Source organism: Stegastes partitus, unplaced genomic scaffold, assembly GCF_000690725.1.
Source record: "Stegastes partitus isolate 25-593 unplaced genomic scaffold, Stegastes_partitus-1.0.2 Scaffold170, whole genome shotgun sequence".
Classification (NCBI taxonomy): domain Eukaryota; kingdom Metazoa; phylum Chordata; class Actinopteri; family Pomacentridae; genus Stegastes; species Stegastes partitus.
The window spans coordinates 12146-38362 of record NW_007577901.1 but is presented as its reverse complement, the minus strand read 5'-3'; the positions used below and the strand labels follow the sequence as shown (position 1 = coordinate 38362).

At 39.8% G+C, this 26217-nt stretch overlaps 1 protein-coding gene across 1 annotated transcript in view; it reads left to right on the top strand.

Annotated features, from left to right (window-relative positions):
- Positions 1-24152, top strand: part of arhgap1 (Rho GTPase activating protein 1) — a 26764-nt gene extending 2612 nt beyond the window's left edge. Inside the window, exons 2-13 of the mRNA XM_008279776.1 lie at positions 9425-9638; positions 10417-10515; positions 10894-10981; positions 11507-11638; positions 12059-12145; positions 14390-14488; positions 14786-14893; positions 15043-15119; positions 15393-15470; positions 15620-15748; positions 17608-17711; positions 17806-24152. Of these exons, the coding sequence (XP_008277998.1) occupies positions 9515-9638; positions 10417-10515; positions 10894-10981; positions 11507-11638; positions 12059-12145; positions 14390-14488; positions 14786-14893; positions 15043-15119; positions 15393-15470; positions 15620-15748; positions 17608-17711; positions 17806-17973 (1293 nt within the window). The 5' untranslated portion in view covers positions 9425-9514 and the 3' untranslated portion in view covers positions 17974-24152. The remainder of the gene's footprint in view (positions 1-9424; positions 9639-10416; positions 10516-10893; positions 10982-11506; positions 11639-12058; positions 12146-14389; positions 14489-14785; positions 14894-15042; positions 15120-15392; positions 15471-15619; positions 15749-17607; positions 17712-17805) is intronic.
- Positions 24153-26217: the final 2065 nt, after the last annotated feature.

Below are 26217 nucleotides of genomic sequence, written 5' to 3'. Positions count from 1 at the left end.
ACCAACTACCGTTTGAGTCAGCGCATTAATTTAGAACAATCAGGTTATTTGACCGGAACTTCTTTATAGGTGTCGTATATCACTTGTTAATGGACACCCTGCAGCCAATCAGAATCGAGTATTCACCCAGACCATGGTATAATGTACATTACATACCCTGGAGTGTATTCTCCTAAAACTATCACACAAGGATGCTGCTGCTGGTATGTTTGTGTATGTGTGTGTGTGGTGGACTGAAAGCTGCTGCATTTACGCATCTGCATAATATTATGGTATGTCTGCAGCGATTTGTTAATGCAGTTCAGGCTGGACCCTGTAACATGCAGTGGCATCCGGCCTGTTCGACATGTCGAGAGGCGAGCGATATTTCAGAATTTCTGTAGAAGTGATCAGTGACATCAGCAGTGTGCTTCTCTGTGCTGTTTGTCTGCAGTATGGTTTTCCTGGGAACCACTTCCCAACCCCCTGGAGCAAATTTAGACTAAGCTGCTTTTCTCAGCACTGCGAGAGAAAGAATGAAGGGGGGCTGGGAGCTGCTGGATCCTTCCATAAACTGCTCATATGTACACAAAGTGGCTGTATGTGTGCACAGAGGGCTGTATCGCAACATGATCCTCGAGCGCTGACACCTACAGACAGGTGTCGTGTCTGGGTGGGGCTGAGCAGAGCACCGGATGCCGATGGGTTTTTCTGATCAACCGGCTGGTGATTTGATCATTACAGTCAAAGAAATGGGCAAAAATACCATCACAGTGTTCTGCACCTTACCCCACAGTGACACCTTCAAATGTCTCCATCAGGAGTCCCAAATTATTTATAGTGCAGTTGTATAAAGCAATAATCCTACTTTGGAGGATCTTTAGAAATGATTCAAATGATTAATTGATTATTTAAAAAGCTGCAGCTGTAAAGCTAACAGACTGGTTTAACTGTCTGCCTGGTGAGCTGGTTCACTGCGTCATCGTCTAGAGAGATGTGGTTGCAGGAAATACGAGAATAGTAAGATTGTAGCTGATAGGCAGCATTATGCAGACTGGATGCCTGAGCAGTTGCCTGACTATAATCTTTTTCAAATTCATGCCAGATAGTCAAAATAAATGACCTAGCTAGGTGGTTTTCAAATTTGCATATAAAAAGTTGATTTTAGAAATGACACAATTCTCAAATGTGTTTTTGTGGTGTTGCATCAAATTAATGCTTGGTTTCAGAAATAATAATAGAGTGCTACAGCATTCCCAACTAAAGGTCAACTTAGTAGCTCTTTATGGGTCTTTGAGCTGCATCACATGGCCTTCATCATCAGATGGAATTTACTCAGATGTCACTTGAATGATCTTTTGACACGTGACTGCTGAGCAGATTTATTTGCTAAATGATTGAATAAATTTTTCAGATTGTTGCAAATTAATTTTCTGCTTCAGCATTCAAGTTTACAATTGAACTTGGAACAAAATAAGGCAACAAAAAAAAAATCTGAACTTCACACTGAAATGGTGTTTTTCTGACCCCTAAATTTCACTCGCAGCTGCAGGCTGCATATTAACCGAGGCAGTGATGAAGAAAAACTACAGCATTTAATCTCAATGCCTAACACAATTGTAGGGTGAAATTGAACAGATACTAATCACAGCTTTGGCGTCCTGCAATTAAATGAATATGATTAACTTCAATTTAAAAGCTCTTCACTCATAAAAAACAGTCTATGTAGATAAGACCACTTGGTTTTAACTTGGATTAATCTGACACTAACGTTTAATTTTAATTTTTACTGAATAATTTTGGGTCCCACAACTGTCAGTAACTTGAGTGGGAGACCAGAAGTTTGTCTGTGCATGGATCTGTAGCCACCTAGCTAGCATTTAGCCAGCAGGTCAGTCAGTAGTGGAACATCAATGTGCAGATGTTCAGCAAGAAAGGATTTTATCCTGTCACCATTTTCTAGTCGTGATATCAGACACGCTTAGGTGAAAAACGGTGAACAACTTTTGTTATTGCCACATATTGTTGTTGATTTGCTGCTCAGTTGAGTTTCTTTTCTAAGATATGAAGTCCAGCAGGAGAGAGTTCCAAAGTTTTGGAGGCGGTCTTCTTTAGTTTTTGGTTTGGAGTAAGCAACAACCAACAAACGCTGATTTGNTGCAATGAAATGCATCCAGAAAAACAGTGACCAAAATCATTTCATACCAGGAAGGCAGCGGTGACGTAAGGGTTAGAGAAGCAGGTTTGTTACTGGATGGTGGCCTCCAGCAAGGTCCTCATCCTGTAACAACAAACTGTCCTGTTGAAGGTGGCAAACAGATCAGACTGTGTTTGTAGTGGGCACCATGAAAAGAGAGCAATGCTTTTAAATCTGCCCTGTTTACAAAAATATATTCCTTTCTCGTAGTTTTCCTTGTGGCTAATTTAGTTAATTGTCATAAGCAAACCTGATGCAGTGAGTACACTGGGGCCTGTACTGTAAGTTCTGCATACCCAGGATGTCTTTTTGATGTCTGGATAAGCTGTTTGATGATGCTGGTTATCGACTTGTTAAGTCAAGTCAGGGTTGCTAAATCTATGTTAGCATCAAAGGGGTGGAGTTGGTACCAGATGACTAATCATAAACATGGACAGGTCTAGAGCTTTGTATGTCTCACCGAATAGCAAACCATAATTGTTAGCCAATGTTAGGAAACTAAAAATATAATACAAGCTAAAAGCAACACAGTTACTGCAGCCAAAGCAGAAATGAAAGCTGAACGAACACAGCCGCCTGTATAAATGCATTAGTTAATAGAGTTATCAATATCAGTAAAAACTGCCTCATCATTACAGCAGGAGCAGATCTGATTATGACTGCAGATGGGTATTTCATTAAATTCATGTATTGCCTAGATGGATTTTTATAGACTGTATGACAGTTTTAGCCCTATTCTTTTAGCTGCAGCCGAGGTGGTGTTAGACAGTCTTGGGAGTAAAGAACAATTTTAGATACATTGTTCAAACTGGTCTCTGTTTAAGGATTACTTTGCCGTTTAAAGCCATTTGAAACAGATGACTTTGACATTACTTGCAGTTCTAAAAACTCTTATCTACCCCTCTCACTGTCTGACATCAAGATCTGCTGAATCTTGTAGGAATGGTGGTAGCATTCTTCCAGATAACTGATTAAGCAGTAGGCTTTTGTACACTGATGCATCATTTTCCATTGAAATGGGAACTGTGGTTTCTAAGAGCAGTTCACATATTTTTTTTCCCACACAAAGACTGAACAACCTGAACATCTGCATCCATCTTATGCACACGGTTGGTTCCAATCTGAGAGAGAGATGGGGAAGACAACATGCATTAAGCCTGGGCTAGAGAACATTGTGGTTTCTGTGTCAATGTCAACCTCTACACCACCATGTAGTTAGCAAGCAATGCAGGGATGTGATTCTTGGAACAAAACTAGCTAAAACCCCCATATTAACACAATAATTACATAACATCTTTGTCCTTAATGGCAACTCGCTTTAGGCCTGGTTCCTCTCTGGTGTTTTTGTCCCATGAAATATTGTACATTACATACCCTGGAGTGTATTCTCCTAAAACTATCACACAAGGATGCTGCTGCTGGTATGTTTGTGTATGTGTGTGTGTGTGGGGGACTGAAAGCTGCTGCATTTACGCATCTGCATAATATTATGGTATGTCTGCAGCGATTTGTTAATGCAGTTCAGGCTGGACCCTGTAACATGCAATGGCATCCGGTCTGTTCGACATGTCGAGAGGCGAGTGATATTTCAGAATTTCTGTAGAAGTGATCAGTGACATCAGCAGTGTGTTTCTCTGTGCTGTTTGTCTGCAGTATGGTTTTCCTGGGAACCACTTCCCAACCCCCTGGAGCAAATTTAGACTAAGCTGCTTTTCTCAGCACTGCGAGAGAAAGAATGAAGGGGGGCTGGGAGCTGCTGGATCCTTCCATAAACTGCTCATATGTACACAAAGTGGCTGTATGTGTGCACAGAGGGCTGTATCGCAACATGATCCTCGAGCGCTGACACCTACAGACAGGTGTCGTGTCTGGGTGGGGCTGAGCAGAGCACCGGATGCCGATGGGTTTTTCTGATCAACCGGCTGGTGATTTGATCATTACAGTCAAAGAAATGGGCAAAAATACCATCACAGTGTTCTGCACCTTACCCCACAGTGACACCTTCAAATGTCTCCATCAGGAGTCCCAAATTATTTATAGTGCAATTGTATAAAGCAATAATCCTACTTTGGAGGATCTTTAGAAATGATTCAAATGATTAATTGATTATTTAAAAAGCTGCAGCTGTAAAGCTAACAGACTGGTTTAACTGTCTGCCTGGTGAGCTGGTTCACTGCGTCATCGTCTAGAGAGATGTGGTTGCAGGAAATACGAGAATAGTAAGATTGTAGCTGATAGGCAGCATTATGCAGACTGGATGCCTGAGCAGTTGCCTGACTATAATCTTTTTCAAATTCATGCCAGATAGTCAAAATAAGTGACTTAGCTTGGTGGTTTTCAAATTTGCATATAAAAAGTTGATTTTAGAAATGACACAATTCTCAAATGTGTTTTTGTGGTGTTGCATCAAATTAATGCTTGGTTTCAGAAATAATAATAGAGTGCTACAGCATTCCCAACTAAAGGTCAACTTAGTAGCTCTTTATGGGTCTTTGAGCTGCATCACATGGCCTTCATCATCAGATGGAATTTACTCAGATGTCACTTGAATGATCTTTTGACACGTGACTGCTGAGCAGATTTATTTGCTAAATGATTGAATTAATTTTTCAGATTGTTGCAAATTAATTTTCTGCTTCAGCATTCAAGTTTACAATTGAACTTGGAACAAAATAAGGCAACAAAAAAAAAATCTGAACTTCACACTGAAATGGTGTTTTTCTGACCCCTAAATTTCACTCGCAGCTGCAGGCTGCATATTAACCGAGGCAGTGATGAAGAAAAACTACAGCATTTAATCACAATGCCTAACACAATTGTAGGGTGAAATTGAACAGATACTAATCACAGCTTTGGCGTCCTGCAATTAAATGAATATGATTAACTTCAATTTAAAAGCTCTTCACTCATAGAAAACAGTCTATGTAGATAAGACCACTTGGTTTTAACTTGGGTTAATCTGACATTAGCATTTAATTTTAATTTTTACTGAATAATTTTGGGTCCCACAACTGTCAGTAACTTGAGTGGGAGACCAGAAGTTTGTCTGTGCATGGATCTGTAGCCACCTAGCTAGCATTTAGCCAGCAGGTCAGTCAGCAGTGGAACATCAATGTGCAGATGTTCAGCAAGAAAGGATTTTATCCTGTCACCATTTTCTAGTCGTGATATTAGACACGTTTAGGTAAAAAACGGTGAACAATTTTTGTTATTGCCACATATCGTTGTTGATTTACCTCTCAGTTGAGTTTCTTTTTTTAGATATGAAGTCCAGCAGGAGAGAGTTCCAAAGTTTTGAAGGCGGTCTTCTTTAGTTTTTGGTTTGGAGTAAGCAACAACCAACAAACGCTGATTTGAACATCTAGAGACCAGAGGAGTGTACAAAACAGGACTTGAGGATGGCAGTGTAACTTCAGGAGTCACTCTGGATTTTTTGGAGCTTTTTAGAGCTGCAAGTAATTTCAAAGACATTTCATTATTCTGGGGTGTTTGTACAGCAATATCATCCTAAAACAGAAACAAATGAAGTACTACAGCCTTGTACTTCTTGACTGTATAAGATTAGCAGAAAGCCTACTTACTGGTGTGAGGGACATTTTTATATTTGTTCCGTACTTGCTCCAGAAACCATTTTACAGAGTCAGGATTGTAGCTGAAGGAATACTAACAAACTATAAGAGTGTGAGATTACTGAATTCATTCTCCACATCACCATGAAAATAGTTTTGGTTTTATTGGGCTACTTAGTCGTTTATTCTTTTAAGAATTTGTCTTTTGTGTGAGCCGCATAAAGAGGCTACATGTGTAATTTTGTTATGCAATGTTGTGTTGCATAATGATAATTAAACCAAATCTTGAACGAGCAACTTGCATCAAAGTAATTTATGCATAATTATAAAATTAATCAAATTGCGCTTTGTATGAGGCAGTGACAAAGAAACTTAATAGCTCTTTGTCTGGACTAGGAATGCTGTGCTTCACATGTGCTGCTGGTTCTTAACGGTTTCAGTTTTACACATTTACTGTAGAATCACGTCTAAAAAATGAGTTCACGGTCAGGTGGTTTGTCATTGGCTCTCTGCTGTGACCTCCATGAACTGCTGTGTGACAACATTGGGGTTGCGTTCAGGAAAATGCAAAGAAAGAAAAAGAAAAGAGGAACCTGTTACTGTCCACGTCTTCTAAAATCCTACCTAACGTCCTCCCCGACAGCTTCTTGGTTAGTGACAAACAGGCCGACTGTGTGATAACAGTTGTTTTTCCCTCTGTGTTTGTGTGTTTGGTCAGCTGCAATAGGCTGACTGTGTCTGTTGGTTAGTAGCGATATTTATTTAAAGCAACATGCTGTCAGCCAGCATAACATCACATAGCAGAGAGAGAACAGAGGCCCTGTGTGTGTGTGTGTGAAAGAGAGAGCGGGGTGAATAAGTGGGGGTAGGGAGATAAAAGAGGAAGTATGTAGAAAATGGAGAGAGAGTTAATATGTGAGAAGAGGAAGAGACGTGCAGTCATTAATTTGAAGCAGTTCCATTATGCTGCTGGCTCTGGCCCACTGAGTTTTACAGTTTGCTGTTGGAGCTGCTGGAGGCGCGATTTGAATGCAAACTGCACTCATCGCTGTAGTTTGCATTCAATAGTCATCACATCAAAGGAGCACGACCGCAAAGAGGAATGAGTTATCATTCGTCGTTTGGATGTGTAGTTTCCTCTCTGCCTTGCTTCGAAAGCATGGGTGCATCGTTCTAGCTACAGATTTTAGTGGCACTCTGACGAGACCAAATTGTCTCGCAGTGATTTTGTTACGCTGCACATCTCAGGTCACTGTTCAGTCTGGCATAGTGTGAGTGTTCGTGGTGTCTCGTCTGTTGTTTCCTTGGTGCTGGACTGTAAGTGGCTAACTTGTCTTTGTTCTGTGCACAGCCACTTAGTGCATATAACTGTGATCTCAGAAAAGTTCAAAGCATCAACATAGTTCATGATAATATGCACATTTTTCCTTTGTTCTTACTGTTCATCTAGTAAATGAAATATACCCTCTGGCTGAACGATTTGAGGAAAATAGACAGCTGCAGTTCTTCTAACAGATACTGCAGTTGTGATTTGATTTGCAGTATCATTGTGTGCTGAACTGAAGTCAAGCTTCAGTGTTCACTGCGTGATAGATTTAAAATGTGTGATGAAGCATTAACACATGAGACGCCATCAAAAGCGTGACTGTTATACAAGGAGGATGGCATGTATTTGTAAAACCTGTTCTGTGAGGAAAAATGACCAAATCTATGCTTCAAATCATTATATTTAAATTATATCCGCTATACCCAACAATGTAAATGTAAGATAACATCAAATAATAGGACTGTTTCATGTGTATCTGACTCAGTGGGATGGCTGAGCATGGAGGCGGTGCGGAGTTCAAGTCGTGGCTGAGTAGGACTGAGGAGGAAGCACACACTATATTTAAATCTTAGATGGACTTGTTTTATCTGCTACACCAGAACTAAAAAATCTAGCCTAAGGCCGGATTTAAAAGGGATCAAATTCAGTGTCATGTCACGCCCTGTGCTGATCACCACAAATTCAGCCATTTAACCAGTCAGCTCGGCAGGCCAGGAGGACAAGCCGTGTTTCATCTCAAGAGTTCTTAGTTGTGTTTTAATTCCCCAAAGACCTCACTTTGCCTTAAAGCTCAAAAATGCAGCTAATTTCTCTGGAAATGAATCAGATGTGTCTGGTGGAGCAGCAGGTAGGTGGGTGAGGTCTCAGTGAGGCCAATCTCACGTCTGTAAATCCTGCTTTTTGTGTTTTTCCTGCTTTTGATTCTTTCTCTGATGATTTCTAGTCACAGTAGTTTATGCAATTATTAAAAAAAACCCTCAAAAATAAATTCTAAATTGACATAAAACACTTATACTTGCAGCATATTAAATCATTTGAACCAGCTGATTGTAAACAGACTCAGGCCAGTGTGAACCTGCTCATATTCATACGACTGTCGGTTGCGCCACAAGAGTGATTGAGGAACATAACGCAGACAAGTTAACTGACTTAAGTAACTACCGCTCTTGATGTCTTGTGTATCATTTTATAGATATTTCCCACATCTACCTCTGTGGCTGACGTTATTTAGTTTTGCGTACCCAGTCAATAATCAACGATACACTTGTCCGTTGGCATCACTTTCAGTCGACGCACTAACCGCGGTAGCTGTCACTTGGAGAGTTTTTCGCGTCAGTCAAAATGCCAGTTATTTATATAAATCCGCCACCCTGTACAGCTGTGTCTTCACCAATAGCTACGTTTATATCCGTTTTGTTGGTGTGTTGAACAAGAAGTTTGGATGCAGGCTAAACCACAGTTTCGAAAATCTCATTTCTGTGCCACTGAGGTTAATTGACCCTAAAAGGAGACTAATTTTCTCACTCACCCCAGTGGTGTGTTATCATGAGTGCCTCCAATGAACTCACCCTTTAAATGCAGTAAAATTAGTTTACGCTTCCACAGTTAATCATGGGAATCCAAGCCAAAATGATCAGCTTGTTATTCTAAGCTGAACTTTATATAATAACCACCCATGTAACATGCTCTTTGCATGCCATGTAATTTAATCTGCTTACATTTAATACATATCATATTCCCTCTTTTAGTTGCAGCTCAGCAAAAATAATCAGATGTGGTGATTTGTCAGTGGGCCTTTTTTTGCTCCTGTCACATTTTTACTGACCTTGGGCTCATTTTTCTCTGTAATATAAAGTCCTGCACCTTTATGGAAGCAGCACAACCGTGGATAGAAGTAGAGAGAACTCAGGAATGTCTTAAAGTGATTTTAGTGAAATGTCACAGTTTTAAACTCAGATTCGTTTACGTTTTTCAGCTGAACGGCAAGTCATAGACAATACGTTTGAGGACCATCGCAAAGTTGAACTTTTATGAATCTTCTTGTTTTTACAGTTTTTGGTTCTGCCGCTTTGTGTTGTTGTTTGTTTCATTAAAGATATCACGCCTTTCAAACCCACTGAGCGGTTTTAGGAATCAGGTGGTTAAAATGTATTAATCAGCGCCAAAAGATGCAGTCAGGAATTTTTTGGCCACTTAAATTTTATGCTAGTGCATAAGCTGCAACCAGTTGTTTTTATTTTTGACTAATCTCCAGATTCTCTAGCATTCTGACATTTGCAAAACTCAGGATGTTTGGCTTGTAGTGCAAATGTGTTCAAACCCAGCTGACCTGAAGTGTCTTGTCCTTTGCAGACTCCTGCTCTGTGCATGTGTGAGTGTATCTGAGACGTCGCTGTGCAGTGTGTGAGAGGGTGCGTGTAGCGCCGATCTGCAGTGTGTGTGATGTCTTCGGAGCTGCTGGTAGATTTGGGTGATGAGCCTGCCACTGCACAGTTAGGACAACTGAAGCTGGCCACCATCGAGGACCAGCAGTGGCCCGCTGATGAGTCTACTCTCAGCAAGTCAGGTGAGAAGGATTTCTATACGCAGACCTGCATGCAACGTTTGTACATGTAGAGTGATGATATGAAGAGATATTCGGAGGTCGACACTTGATCTCTACCCACAAATATTAGAGAAATAAAGCCAAATTGTTCTGTCTTCCAAAAATGTCCTCACTGCAAGCTCTGGAGCTTCTAAGTAGACATGCACATATAGAGAACCAAGCACAGCCTGATGACTTGATTCTGAATATTTTATGCAAACATGTACACTGTCCTTTAAACATTCAGATGTTCTTCTTGAAAAGTTTTTGTGTCCAATGTGACATCAAATCTCAAACCTTACTTTCACATAGTGGTCAGTGTCATTCCAGTAAATCTATTTACATGTAAATATTTAGCTATCTCGGAATAAATGAAAGAATCTTGTGAATATAAAAAATCTTTATTTGATAATAAATGTGCTACTTTCAGCATGCATGTTAATCAAAATTCAATCCAAATTCACACTCATAATTACATTTTTCATTTTGGATAATGGCTCAATAGCTCTGATTACACCATTCTAATATCTAATATCTAAATTTCTGCTTTTTTTTCACAAATCTCTCATTCTGTTCTGATTTCATGCAGTAGGAACACTGTCACACGTCAGCAAACACTAATAGTGTTTGGCATTTGTTAATTACTATGGCAAACATACCCTTGGACAATGAGCTCAGGACTCCCCAGTGATGTGATCCTGTGTTACTAGGATACTGTGTTTTTTCTGAATTTCTGTACTGGTGTATGGGTGTGTTTCAGAAACAGACATTTCCCAGCGCTTCGACGCTGGCTCCCCCCATCTTCCCTGGGACCATCCTTTCTATGACATCGCAAGGCATCAGATCATTGAAGTGGCAGGTCAGTTCTCCAATTACAAACCTCTGTGTGTGTGTGTGTGTGTTCTGCCTTCACTGTGACATTGTCACTCTGAACTCCAAGCAGTTTCTGAGCATTCATTTGCTCCAGTCGAATTTTTGGGCCCATTTTTCACTCCAGTATAAAGTTATATCTCTGTTAACAGCACAACCACTGTGTCATTTTTATAATTTTGTAACAATATCGTACGTTTCAAATTCGCCAGCTGGTTTTCGAGTCCAGAAAGTTAAAAGCTGAATTGTTCATCCGTTGTCAGTACTTCTTGGTGCTTCTATGGTGTTTTTTCACAGATTGAACTGTCCTACTTGTGAGAGTCATTTGTTTTCATGTAGATCACGGTGAATCCTTGTCTGTCTGCAGGCGATGATAACTTTGGCAGGAAGGTGATAGTGTTTAATGCCTGCAGGATGCCTCCACAGCACCAGCTGGACCATCACAAACTGCTGATGTAAGTAACCTCAGTGGCTGGTTTAAAACCTCTGCCTCGACATCTCATCACATGACGAGTGTGTGTTTTCATTTAAGGAGAAGTAGGATTTCCTGAGACGGCAACTTTTAGTTTGAAGTGTTTTTTTTTGTGCATCAGTTGCATATCTGTAGAATCGGCTAATAGAGCTTTAGACTTGTTAATATGTCAACACACACACACTTTGCTGTCTGTGGGTCTACTGTGTGCTCTTACAGCTCTGTGGGTGGTAACAAGTGATCCAGTGGGAAATTAAGAAGTCTTGTGGTTACCTAGTCAACATTTTTGACTGCTGCCTAACCGGAACACTTTTGTATGACTCTGAAACCGGACGTGTTTCTCAGAAGTTCTCGAAGGGAACTGTTTTTTTTTTGTTTTGTTTTTTTTTCAGATTTTTTTTTCTTCTTCACCGCATCAGTGTGAAAATGTGCTTCCTTGCTAAACCTGAGACAAGATTAGGAGGCTATACATACCTAAATGACAAGAAGTGTGTTTATTTTTTTTCAGGTATCTCAAAGGAACACTGGATCAGTATGTGGAAAGTGACTACACTCTGATCTATTTCCATCATGGGCTGACTAGTGAAAACAAACCTTCTCTCGGCTGGCTACGAGACGCGTACAGGGAGTTTGACAGAAAGTAAGCTCAATGATATCACTGCACATGTGCACCAGCACCTACTTACTTAGTATCCATCTATAGTAGCTCACTGAAGTATATCAGTCTGGCCTCAATTCTTCACTTACATCTCTTTAAAATACACTGTGGAGGCACTTTGACGATTAATTTTCTGACCCTGAAATTGTAAATAGTAAATAGCAACTAAATACATGGAGTAAACGTGCTTTACATTTATTAACCCTTTGAGCTCCACGACTAGAAGCAGAGAAAACTCAAAAATGTCCTTTATCTTAAAATTCTAATCATAAAAAGTTGAATTTCATCTACATGAAACACATCAAACACTGCATGAAGTCAGTGAAGTGAAACTCCTCTGTGGGCAAAATGAGACCACACTGTACTGCACTTTATGTCGGAACGTCTGCTCTACGTTTTCAGGTATAAAAAGAACATCAAGGCCCTGTACATCGTCCATCCCACCATGTTCATCAAGACTCTGCTGATCCTCTTCAAACCAATTATCAGGTTTGTTCTTTTTAAAAAAAATAATTAATTTAGTAAACATGATTTTAGAATCGAGCTACAGCACTTCTAGCTGGCATTACTGATTGTGTGTCACATTTGGAATTTCACTTAAATTTCTTTTACATAAATTAGAAGTCAAGCTGTGTCTAATGAAAGTAGTCCAGATGTGTTTGCTTATAAATGATCAACTATTACGACCTGACCTTCTAGGATTTGAATACAGCTTAATAGGTTTTAACTTGGTTAGTTATAGTGTGGCCAAAGTACAACAATATTATCTTCATTTGTGGGTGTGCCTTTTACATTTCCTGTCTAACTTAGTTTGTTAGCAAACTAGTGTCATAAAACTTCTTTGGACTGGTATTTATAACATTACAACTCACAAGCCAAATTTACAGTTAAAATAGGTCAGAAATGGTTCAGTATCTACATTTAAAACATCGTAGTATGTGATCTGCTCTTGAAAATAAAAAGAGTTAGTACAGTTATTGGTCATTCTGGCTCCAGTATGATGTATTATTGGATTTTTATTGCATCTCCCAGCTTTTCTTCATACTCCTAAACTCTCAACTTAAAATGTTTATAGCTAGATGCGGTAAAAATGCTGTCATGCTAACTTATGTGGGTGCTACTTGGCATATAAACACTTCTTATTCAGATTGTTAGGGACACTGACCTACAGCACAGTACTACAGTACATTGTACAGTTCAGTATTACTCTGTCTGGCTAGATACGTCCTTTATGTGCTTCCACTGTGGCATAATCCTACTGTTACACAAACCCTGGCATGCTTCCACAGGCAGCACGGTTATCAGTTCTACTGATAAGAAAACTAAGCCAACAAAATGTGAAAATGGCACAGCAGTGCTCAGTTTATTCGGTCAGCATTTCCAGCAGGAAAGTGTGTGAATACCTTTGTTACTTTTACATGATACTGGAGCTCCTGTGGTTTCGACAAACTTCGTGACTGTTGGCTGCTGCTGTGTCAGTCAGGATTTTTTTTTTTACATAGTCTGTTTCTTGCGAATTGTTTATTTTTCAATCAGGGTTAGAATACAATGGTTTTGATGAAATGTCAAGACTTTAAGAAAGATTTGGTTATTATTCCTGATGAATGAGTGGTTCAGGACTGCCACAAAGTTGAGAATCCAATGATTTTTTTCTGTTTTTACCATTTCTGACGAATACATTATTTTATCAATAACATGCCTTTCAAACCTGCTAATGCCATGGCTCTAGTTACCCCTAGTGGCAGTTGTATAAAAATACAACAACACTGGTAGTTGTGTGTCTTAAACTTAACACATTTCCTGCAGCTCTTATAGGATATGTAACAAAGCTGAGTCAACCCAGCAGCATTAAATTTGTCAGTGGAAAGTAAGCTTCTCTTCACACACTGACTCAGAGGAGATGGTATCACTCTGCTCCAGCTAGAAATAAAAGTTAAAGGTAGCATGCCTCACATTTCATCTGCTGCAAGTATTTCATTCCAGTAAAACCTGACAAACAGCTAGCAAGATGATGCTTACTGAGAGTACTGATGTGCTGTTTGTTGATGTGCTGCAAAAATAAACAACATGCTTACCTGTCCAGCACATACCTCTTGTCTGTCATTGATTAAATATTACAGAGCTGTAAGTGTGCAGTTCTTAGATGGGAGGCTTGTGAGTAGGTTTCATTACTGATAGCAAATCAAAACTTTGTTGTTAAGAAATGTCGAAACCAACATGTAATCAGCAATACGACTTGGCTACAAAAAAAAGGAAAAAAAAAAAGCAAACACATATGAAAAACAGTCTGTTGTCTAAAATTGGTTAAACTTTGAATTACATCAGGACCAATCTGAGAATGATTATTACTTCAAACATGCCGGATTCAGTATTTGATCGCCGCTACAGACGCATTTCAGTACCAACGGTATTGAAGTTCAGCAGATCCTCCTGAACCTCAAAATCTTTTTGCGGATTCGAAAGACAAAAAAAAATGACGCCATTTATCAGAGTCAGAAACTAAATACAAAAGGAATTGGAGGATTACTTGTGTCATGTGTGTGTTATTTTCTACCCTCCTTTAACTTCAAATCTCCTTTTCTTTTATCTCTAAGTGTAATGATATCAGAAAAAGAGGAAGATGCAACTTTTGGGAAATTTCAAAGGAGCCTTTGGATCAGTTGCTCACAGAATGTGAATGCAGCAAAGATAACCAGAGTGGTCATTTTTCATTGCTGATTTTCTCTCTTTCAGTTTTAAGTTTGGCAGGAAGATCAACTATGTGAGCTATCTGAGCGAGCTGGAGGATGTGGTCAAGTGTGAGCAGCTGCTGATTCCTGCCCGCGTCAAAGAGTGAGAAATGATATTAGAATCTAGATTGTGTTTTCATCAGACTTCCTACTGTTATCTTGCACAGTCTGCATGCATTTTCATATCTTCTGGTGGTAGATTTGGTTCTTGTTCTGCATTCACTGCTGATATTTTCCCCTCAGCGTCCTGCGAGGATTCATTTTTACTGAGAAATTTCCATCTGAAACTAAATATTTCTACTTTACTGCAGGCACAATTACTGAACAACCACAAGTTTAATTGTATAATTCATATTTTAAATCCACAGCAAACGATAATGTAACGTTCTCTCTGTGTCAGGTATGACAACAAACTGAGAGCATCCCTGAAACCGACTGCCCAGCCTCCCATGTCTCCTCCTCGCAGCCCTCCCCTTCCCAACCAGGTGTTTGGGGTGCCGCTCGAGTTGTAAGTCATAGAATCTCTGTTTTCCTGTCTGTTAGATTCTGCTTTTGCACAGCATCAGTGTTAAGAGAAGCATTTGCTCTAAAATCAAGACAGTTTCTGGAAGCCTGTGGTCTCAGCCTGTTGTTCTAACCTGTGTGTTTGTGTGTCAGGCTCAGACAGAGGAATCCAGATGGTGATCCAGTTCCTGTGGTGATGAGAGACACCATTGGCTTCCTTTCAGAGCAAGGTAACACAAACATCATTCTTCATCATTGTTCTTTCAAGCTGTGCCTACAGAAAAAGGTGTGTCAGCTGTGTTTTTCCATCATCCATCCCACACACACCTGACCTAACAGATACACTTCAATTTTAATTCATCCAGCTGTCTACACAAGTGTCAAGTGACTCTCATTTTTTTTTAGTGTTATACGTCTGTGCTGCTCATGCTACACCTTCAGTGTGGACATTGTGTGTCATTAAGAACTGCATTGTTGCACTTTGTGCTGTGTTTGTGTGTCAGGTTTGGAGATTGAGGGAATCTTCAGAAGGTCTGCGAATGTGACTCTGGTGAAGGAAGTCCAGCTCAGGTACAACTCAGGTAAGATCAACAGGCCTCTGAACACTCTACAGTCTACAACAACTGTAATCCTGTCATATTACAGGTTGTTGTATTATGGATTAAGGGGTAAGAAAACGCCGTTTGGATGGAATTTCTTTCCTTATTGTCTGTGTTGGTATGTTTTCTAGGTGGAACAGTGGATTTCAGAGAGATGGAAGACGTCCACTTGGCTGCTGTGATTCTGAAGACGTTCCTCAGGGAACTACCCGAGCCTCTGCTGACCTACCAGCTCTACAATGACATCGTCAATTTTGCCTGTATGTTCAAACAATTGATGCTGTTTTATTTTTAGGATTAAAATGACTAGAAATTACAGTCACAATGATTAAGTCTTGAGGAAGCAGGTCTAGAATCAGCTGTGGTTAAAAAAAAATTAAGTTTGGGTTTTCAGTTCTGCTGTAGTATCTCATATAGTATTTTGTGTTTTGAAAAGTTTTTCACCTTTCCAATAAGTTAGATGAAAATTAAGCTTGTACTGTTTTGTAACCCATTAAGACCTGATACAACATACATGTGTATCTGGGTTGGCGTTAAAGAGCATTTCTGTCTTCTATACCAAGTGTATTTAAAGGTTAGAACAGGCTTCTGGCTTTAAAAAAGACATTCAGGAAATCAGAATCTCGGTTTTTGCTATTGGGACAGAATGTCCTTTTGTGGCTGAAACGGCCAGAATCCTCGGTCAGAACTGTTTGTCTGAGAAAAAGATTCCCACAAATCTTTCCAACATCAGATTTTAGGGGTCCATGTTGGTGCAGCCTGGTTGTGCACCTAATCTACAACACATTTTCTAACAGTTAAACTGTCCTGCATCTTCTGCGTTATTGGTTAACATATTTTCAATCGAAGGGCTGCAAGGTGGCTCGGTGGTTAGCATCGTTGCCTCGCAGCTAGAAGGTCGCCGGTTTGCGTCCCAGTAAGGACAACAGGATCTTTCTGCGTGGAGTTTGCATGTTCTCCCCGTGCAGCGTGGGTTCTCTCCAGGTTCTCCGGCTTCCTCCCACACAGTCCAAAAACATGTTGAGGTTAATTGGTGTTTCTAAATTGTCCGTAGATGTGAATGTGAGTGTGCTTGGTTGTCTGTCTCTAAGTGTAGCCCTGTGATAGACTGGTGACCTGTCCAGGGTGTCCCCTGCCTTCACCCTGAGTCGGCTGGGATAGACTCCAGCCCCTCCATGACCCTAGTGAGGATTAAGCGGTGTATAGATAATGGATGGATGGATTTTTAATCGATTAACAGCAATCAATCAAATAATATTGTTTGTTGAGAGAGGGATGATACACAGACTGCTCAACATAATGGACAACACTTCACATCCTCTGCATGACCTGCTAATCAGACAGTGTTTTCAGTTGGAGGCTTCTTCAACCCCACACTAGTTAGAACCACAATAATGTTGTGCAATGACTTCCTTCTATGCAAAAAGAGGGCATGTATCCTCTTTGCACATGGGACTTTATTTCTCACATTTAATGCTTGTGAGTTGTTTTTTTAAAATCTTACCTTATACTAAAGCCTGTTTCCAACCTATTTTATTTTACCTAATTATTTTCATGTAGTACATATTCTCTAAGTTGTGTTTGTGATGTGTGTCTTGTGATATTTAAAGTGCTGCTTCAGCACTGTTGCTTCCCTTAGTGGATCAATAAAATACTCCATCTATCTATCTTAATAATTAATCATTTACAGCCCTACTGCAGACAGGGCTCTGAGTGACAGCTGTCTCTTAAATGAGAGTTTGAAAGGAGTGTAAGTCTGAATACATCAACTGTAAACAGCTGAGTTTGTAAAATTCGGACACATTAGTGCAGACCATTGACATTCTCTTTTACTGCACCACCTGTCCTTCAGTACAAATGGATGTCTCTATGCATGCTGCTATAACTACTTACTGCTACTACCACTACTCATAATAACAGCAGTAATATTAGCAACTACTCTGGAATCTGATGGATATGCAGATTTACAGTAACCAGGTCACCACAGTGAATATAAACCTATCTGAACTCCTGTGTAACCTGAGTTCTAGTGTGCTTAAATGTGCTTCTTGACTGCTACACCTATAGCATGTGGATCCTAAATGAGCTCTAATTCTCTCTGGTGTTTGCTGTGTTTCAGCTGTATCCAGTGACAGCCAGGTGATGGTAATGAAGACGCTGGTAGAGTCACTGCCAGAAGAAAACTATCTATCACTACGATATCTTATTACATTCCTGGCACAGGTACTACTGACAGACTACACTTCCCACTCATTATCTTTACATGTCATGTAGGTTGTCTGTTAGTAACTGGATCCTTTTTTTTGTGTGTGTTTAGGTATCAGCCAACAGTGAGGTGAATAAGATGACCAACAGTAACCTGGCTGTGGTGTTTGGTCCTAACCTGCTTTGGGGGCGGGACAACGCCATGTCACTCAGTGCCATTGGGCCAATCAACAACTTCACCAGAACCCTGCTGGACCAGCAGCATCTTGTCTTTACCTAGTCAGCACCCCGTCTCCTTGCAGTCTGTCGTCCAGTCTGAAAAACCACCTGCTTCCCCTGCAGCATTTAGTCTCTAGCTCACCTCAGCTCCTCCTCAGGGGCTTCATCAGGGTACTTCTGTACCAGCAACACTTAGACAAGCCAGGTTTGTCTGCTTTTCCCTTAAGACACCATACACTTTAAAAAGATCCTATGGACCAACTGCATGTCGTTTTTGTCTCAGCAGTCCGTTAGCAGCGTCTTGTTGCGTTAAGCGGTGTGGACTGCTGCCAGCTTGTGGCCCACATTTCCATTTTCACATGACTTTAGGCATGAATGGATGGAAATGGCACATGCATTAGTCAGCAAGCAAATAACCCTCGAAACAAGTTATAGCACAAAATGCAACAGCTACTTACTTCACATCCTTTTACACTTTATCGGAAAGTGGAGGCACCAGTTCAGCCTCTGTTGTTGGAGGCAGTGGCAAGGTCTGACTGGCAAGTTCTGTTTGTTTCTTTTCTTTTTGCCATTTAAGTCAACTGCATTTCCAAAGCTTCCACTACCTTTTAAGTCGCACCCTACTCTTCATGAATTCCATTCCTAACTGCATGTTTATAAATTCAAATGTGTCTCAGACCCTGCCTCAACAAAGTGGCCGGCTATCATTTTTATCTCTGCATGGAGATTGATAGCAGTTGGACTTTGAAGTCCCCCTTTCTTTCTCTGTGTTTGTGTGATGTATTGTTTTTCTATGTAGTGCCAAAAAAAAGTGGCCTCCAGCTTTCACATACGTCCTGTAGGATTTTGAGCTAAAGAGCGGAGAGATGAAGAGAATGGAGGTTTGTGTCTCCATGAAAGACTCAGGTTAACTTCCAAACGGTGAACTTGGTACCAAACGTTGTGGACAATCTATGAAATGCTGTAATTAAAGTGAGCAGTAGAGTAGGAGCTGTGTGATTCTGTGATCACGGCTTTGCATGTTGAAATGAGTGCTGGACCTGGTGTAGGTTTCAGAATGAGGGCTCATCAGTCTGTAATATACTGTGCTATATCCTGATAGTTTCTGTATGATTCTTGACAGCTCTCCCCTGACTATATTTGGCTTTAATATCTTATTAATAATACTTCTTTTGAATTTCCCCCTATCCCAGTATAATACTTTCCTAAACTCCACTTACATTATAGCAACTGTGATTTAGGAACGTCTCATCGTAGCTCATCAGGGTAGCTGTTTATAGCGGTGGTACCCGATAAACAGCTGACACAACAGCATTCATGAATATTCTGTTGTACAAGAACAGAAATGTCAGTTCTTAAATAGTGCCCAGGACCTTTATTTACCTCAGTGGCAGAAAGAACCAAGTCTTTATTTTGAATATTTCTTGTATCCCAACTAAATGCCAACTTAACACCTCCTCCTTGTACCTTTGTCTTGATACGTTTAGTTGAGTTTCTTTTTCCATAGCACTACTTCCATCAGTACACCACCAGAGGGATGTCTCAGCCATTCAGCCATCACTACTTAATTCCAGTTCTTGCCGTTTTTTTCTCTATCAGTTAAATATTCTTTGGATCATTCCATTAAAAATCACTCTGTTTCTTCCACCTGACCCCCTCAGAAACAGCTGATTTAAATAATAATAATAATAATAACTCCAGCGTATCTAATGAAGCCATGCATAAATGTTACCTTCATTGTATGAATATTTTTCAGGCCCTTAAGGTGCAATGGGGTGGACATTTATTTTGACACATAAGGAATCACGGCCAGACAAAGAGCCTGGTATCGACATATAACTAGCCACCTATCCCACTAACCCTTACCTTTAAATCAGAGCTCAAACATGTTTTGCACATTTCATCTGTCTCCTTTACTTATGAAGTTATCAGGGCTGAAAAATGCCCCAAATAGTAATGTGATTTAAAAAAACGCAAAATTTTGACCCACTCATATGCACTTATATTATAAGGATAAGATTTTGCCTGGCCCTATTAAACAGACTAAAGTTATTGTCCATAAAAATGACCTGATTCTGAGAGGGAAAGGGGATTTATTTTTTTGAGATTTGGTTGCATTTTTACATGGAATGATCCTTTGAGTCTTCCGGTCTTGTATTGGTAGACTTTAAATTCTGCAAACTGGGAGAACGAGGCTTAATCCTGTTGGGTAGTTATGAGTTGTTTTCATTCATCCCAGCTGCCATGTGGCATCACCTCGGTGTGAATCATTCAGCCTCTTTATTTATTTTGATTCACCCCACATATAGCACAGAATATCCATTTAAATACATATTTGACGCTGTTGTGATGTGAGTTTTATTTATGTCTTTAGTTGCCTTATATTTCGTTTGATGCTGTGCCACTAATGGAGTTTGTCCAAGTTGTATGATGGTTTGTACGTCTGTCTTTATGGTGCAGGGTCATCTGTTCTGTTCGTGAAAGATAATCCACAACAGCTTGTGCAGTTATCAAGAATAACACACAGAAGCTTTTTACTACTGTTTTATAACCAAACATGCCTGAGTGGATTATCTCGTTGTTACAGCACCATGTAAGCCATCATTTAAATACTCTTCATTCATTTAGTCATCGAGTATTAATTTAGAATAGCAGTGCTTTGCTTCAGAGCTGTGCGTTTATCACAGAATAAAGCACACCCTTGTGGCCAGTCAGAATCCAGTGTTCTCTTTGGCTACTGTGTTCATGAGAGATAAGTCGTATTCACTACAGGCATGGAGCAGCAGGACTGTGGAGAGAATGTAGCAGGAGATGAATTCGCTGTACTGTTGTAGCAATCTGCTGCTCATTTCTAGCAGTGTAACAAATCACGTTGCTGTATTTCAGGTACAGGAATTACTGGTAGAGAAAATTCAGCCTCCGACCCTTTACAGAGATGTGGACTCGACTCGACAGCATAAAACAAGACTTTGACTTGTGACATGGACTTTAGCCCTTTGATTAGAGATTATTTAGGCCATATTATGTAACATCTAGTTTTTTTAAAACTTGTTTTAGAACATCATCACATGTCCCCAGTGTGCCTAGAGACCTACAAGTTATGCCGTTCTGTCATTGTTCACCTTTCTCTGTTGTTTAGAAAGTCTTTAATTGAGCCATTCAGCTTTGCAGCCTGTTGTGATATGTTAATATAGGCATGACCAAATTATAAATCAGTGCAGTACTAAGATGATAACGATTAAGTGCTGTTAATATATATAAAAGCAGAAGACGTAAGACTTGCATGTCAGAAAATGTATTGTAGAGCAGTACCTGGCTGCACCACAAGGTGGAGCTTCTGATTGTTTAATAGGACTGCAGCTTGCTTGCTGGGTTTAATATTGTAGCAACCCTAGTAGGTGGTCACTCAGTTCTGTGTTGATGAACAGAGAGCATTCTGGGGGTTTACCAAACAATGGGCAACCATGACGAAGATTTTTGTGGTGGTCAGTGGCTTCCGACCAGAGCTTACAAATTTAAGATGAGCCAGAGTCTGCTTGGACAGAATTCCAATTAGTGAGAGTGGTAGATGTCATGTGATTGTTGTTAAAAATGTCTCTATCAACATGCAAAATAAAGTCCATTAATTTGAGCGATTGATCGATTCTTGATTGATAACGCTATTGACTGTCAGTTAAGAAAATTGTTTAAAATTTTATCTCAAGTGCAGAACTTTGAGCTGAAACTTAAAATATGCATCCTGGGGACATGTGAGACCTTGACTAACCTGTTATAAAGGGCGTGATAGAGGATGTTTAATAAAATTCACTAAACCCAAAAGGTAAACATTGCATTGTGAAGTAGAGCATTGTCACTAAACTCTTTATTTTCCTGCTAACGAACTGGGCAGCAGCCAGCAGAAGGGAACATAAGTTTATCAGTGCACATAAATATGGTCTGTCTCTACATACAAAACTAAGACTTTGACTTGACTTGTGACTTGCAGAACACCATCTTGGTCCCATCAGTGTATTTACTGCACATTGCTACAAAAGTAGTGCTGGGTTGGGACCCCACAGAGGGCCGTAAGCTTAATCTGACTCGAGTAAAGTGGACAAAACAATATTGCTACCTAAAACTGTTCCGTTTTTGCAACTGTCCTGACCCAAAAGGTTGGAGCAGGTGGATTAAGGTACAGTAGTGATACACAGGACAACGTTCTGGGCAGCTAGGAGGCTGGTTTCACTGTTGACATTGCTAATGTAGCTACAGCATTTCTTAACACTAACAACTTTCTGGATTAGGGTTTAAATGTCAATGAGAAGAGCTGAGCAAACAGAATCGACTTACAGATGCTGGAAGCTTCCCGCTACATTTTCCAACACGCCGCACTGTTCCTTTCCTTCGTCGTTGCTCATTTTCTTTCTTCTATTGATCACCCAGGACAAATTGTATTTCAGTGGAGCTTTATTCGTTCAGTTTTCACAATCTTTATATAAAGAACCTCTTCCCATTTTCTGCCGTCTGTGTCTCAATTCAACTCATCCAAAGTGTTGCATTCTATGTCAGATGAAAATAGTTCTATTGAGTCGAGCAGCTCAGAGTAAATTTGACATTTCTTTGTTAGCAGGTATATGGTGTGATGTAAGACCTTGGCCGGAAGTTTGTGACCCTCTGTGTCTCCTTCCTGTAGTCATTCATTTTATGTAAAGACTCCTGGCCAAACTGTTCTCTTGAACTAGTTGTCTTTTCATTTGTCAATGGCCAAAATACTTGCCGTGGGTAAATATTAGTGTTGTAATGTTGCTATAATTCTTAATATGATGTGACTGAAAAAGCACCAAAAGATGAGAAATTTAGTTTGACTGAAGCTGAAATCAAAAACAAAAAAAAACTCTCAAATGTTTACCTGTTGTAACTCCCAGTCATGTCAATACGGCGGTGATTGACATGCCAATAGTGTATATATGGGTGTGTGTTTGTGTGTAACTGCTAACTCAGCTAAACCCAGCATATTTGAATAAGCAAATATGTGTAACTGTTGGGCTTTAAGTACATAGATAAAGAATAAATAAGCAAAAAAGTAACGACTAGGGCCCCTGTTAGTTGAGGTTTTTGTGTATGTGTGTGATTGTTGTCAGGTGAAAACAGTAACTCCAGATTGTTTTGTTTTTTTTTTTTAACTTTTTTTTTTGTATTATTTAACATTGTGAGAAAGATTGTCATGATGTTGACAGTTCTCTTAGACACATTCAAAACCTCACAGCAAAAATAAGTGTTTTTCTTAGACCAAGAGAGACAGAAAGTGTTGGAGATACAAGTTTTATATGTGACAACAGTATGTGTGTGAGTGTGTGTGCGCACGTGTGTGTATGTGTGTGTGCATGCTCGTGCCTTATTTGTTTCCCCCCCGTGTGATCATGTGATTAGCCATCAAAGTGCCAGTGTGCCCATTCTACCATAGATTAAAAATACCACGAGGTGCGTTCAACAAAGTCTAGGTGTTTGTGTGTTAGACAGCGTTCAAAGCAGTCATGAGCAGAAAACGCAAAAGGAGAGAGGAGCCTCCCGCCCAAACTCCTCAGTTTGTTGAGCACAGCTCACCTGTAATTGACGATCGCAGGCTTGAGAATTGAATAAATGAATAAAATAATAGAGTTAATAAATACTGAGGAGGATTAAAGCTTCGTTCATTCATGTCGTTAAGTGTAATATTGTGAGATGAAAACCTGACTTCTGAAACAAAGCTGTTAGATTTTAGTTTAGAATGAAGTCTGATTTTTCTTCTCAGAAAACGTTTTGTGTTTAGTTTTCACAAAGTCAACCAATTATAATGTATAATTCACTACAGCTAGAATCCACCGAGATGTAAAAAAAATAAATGTTGCACATCTGAATCTTCTCTTCATTTCCTGTCTATAATTTTTTTTCCAGTTCTTTCAACCATTTCAGTGTATTTAACTCCTCTTATAGTGTTTCTCCTCAACTCTGCTGATCGATTACAGCCCTTCTAATCTATGGATCTTTGTACTGTAACTGTTGTCATGGTGACAGTGAACAATATTTCTCCGTGGGAGAAATTATTTGGTTTTCAGGCTGATTTATTGATACCTAGTGATCTTATTTTCTTAACTCTTTTTTTTTTTCATCCTTTACTTTTGATATGTTGTGGATCTTAGTCTTATACATGTATGATATAATGGTAATATACTGTAATATCAATGTGTGCAAACAATAAACAAATGGTGAATGAAAACCTGACTTTTACTGTTGTTAAGATGAACATAGCTTTAACGTAAACACTTCCTATCTATGCACTTAGATGCAAAGAAGAAGATTCTTAAATGTTACATTAGAGAGAGCAAACCATGGTTTCTGATGCAGGCAGATATGCAATTAACAAGAGCAGTTTGAGGTGCAGTCACTCCTCAGGTTCATCATGTCACAAACAGAAGACGGGTCAATACAGAAAGTAATCAGGAAAATAAAACAATGTAAATACATCAGAAATAATAAGTAATATTTATTAAAGTAATGAGAAGCTCTAAAGATGCCCTCAAAAGTCACAATATACAATAGAAGCAACACCCTGAGGTGCAATATCACCTAAATATCAACTGATTTATGCCTAGTAAGCATTTTCTTTCCTTAAAAATCATGAATAAACATCTGATGAATTCTTGGCCTCGGCTGTGAGAGTTGGTGTAAATCCACTAGATGTCACCAAACACTGTAAGAACAGTACAACAGTGTTCCTCACTCAGAGGTTTAGGGAGGATTGCGTTTGTCACTTGCTCTGTTCAACATGTACACAGATTAAAAGGCCGCCATGATGCAGCAGCACCTGGTCTCAGTCTCCACAACTCAGAGGTCAAACTGCTGCCTCATGCGGATGATTTAGTCCTGCTATGTCCAACAATAGATGGTTTAAATAGACTTTAGTATTTAGTTTGATGATGTAAAACATTTAGATGTGACCTATATGCCAAAAAAAAAGATATGTGTAGGGGGGGCAGTGCTTTTTCACTGTATATATGAAACAAGGTTGGTACTGCTAGGACCCTAGAAAGTTCCTCTAAGTGTAGTTTTAGTTCTCAGATAACACGTAGACTCTGAGAATGATCTGGAAAGGGGCATATATCCTGAATTCTGTCTGAACTGACATTTGACATTAATTTCTTTATGTCCAGCTGATTGGACAGTGGTAACAGCACATCCAGACAACAATTCAGACCACATTTAGATTTTAAATCCAGTTTGTGATCAACAAGTTTGCAATTCATTTTGGTTGCATTTTGGGACGTTTTAATCATTGTTGGATGAACGCTGTTGGCATCGAAGGGCAAAAATCTGTGGTTGGCCTCCTATGGACCCCCTCAATCACTCTGTCGCTGAAAAACATTCCCTGATAACTCAACCGTCAGAAATTAATCTACAGCAATTTTGATAGACAGCTGTTTGAGACTTTTTTGGGGGGAGGGAAGGGGCAGAGCAGTAGAGATAGACAGGAAAGGGGGGAGAGACCTGCAGCAAAGGGTCATGAGCGGGAGGCAAACCCAAGGCTGCTGCGTTGGGGAACTATAGCCCCTGTTCATGGGTCGCCTGCTCAACTAGTTGAGCTATAGGGCGCCCCTGTTTGAGACATTTTTAAGCATCTTCTCAAATGTGATGCTTTCTCAACTTCCTTATAGTAACCTCAGTACTTTTTATATGTTTTTCATATGTTGAACAGATAAAAGTATAAAAATGGCCTTAAGGGAATCATGATGGGCCTTTTTCAATATACGCTGACATGTTCTACACTGAACAATGAATGGATTACTGAAGAAAATATTTGTCTAATGTACTGACAATGAAAATAACTGTTCGTTGTTGTCTCACAATACTTGACATGACACAGAGGAAATAGAAGCAAACAACAAAAGATCTCCAACTAACCTAAAGCAATTGAGGTTTTTAAAACCAGTTTTTAACACAGAGTTGACGTTCCAGTCTGAGCTGAGCTAAAAAAAACTACCGAAAGAGAGCATGGAGGGTTAGGGTTAGGTTGTAACATCTCATTCAGCGTCGTCAGGCTACTGAATCACCCAGGTACTGGCCCCGAGAAGTCCACCTGCTGCATTCACAATCTGTGTGGCTCCTGCTGACCCGACAGAAGACTGAAGTGTTCCATGTTTTTTTGCCACATTAATGTTGGTGGGTAATGACAGCTGAGGGCTCATTAGCTGCTTCTCTACCCACAGTTTGGACTAGCTGATTTAATGAACCCTCTATAGGGTACAATGCACAATCTGACATCCCCTATTCCATTCCATATGCAAATGAA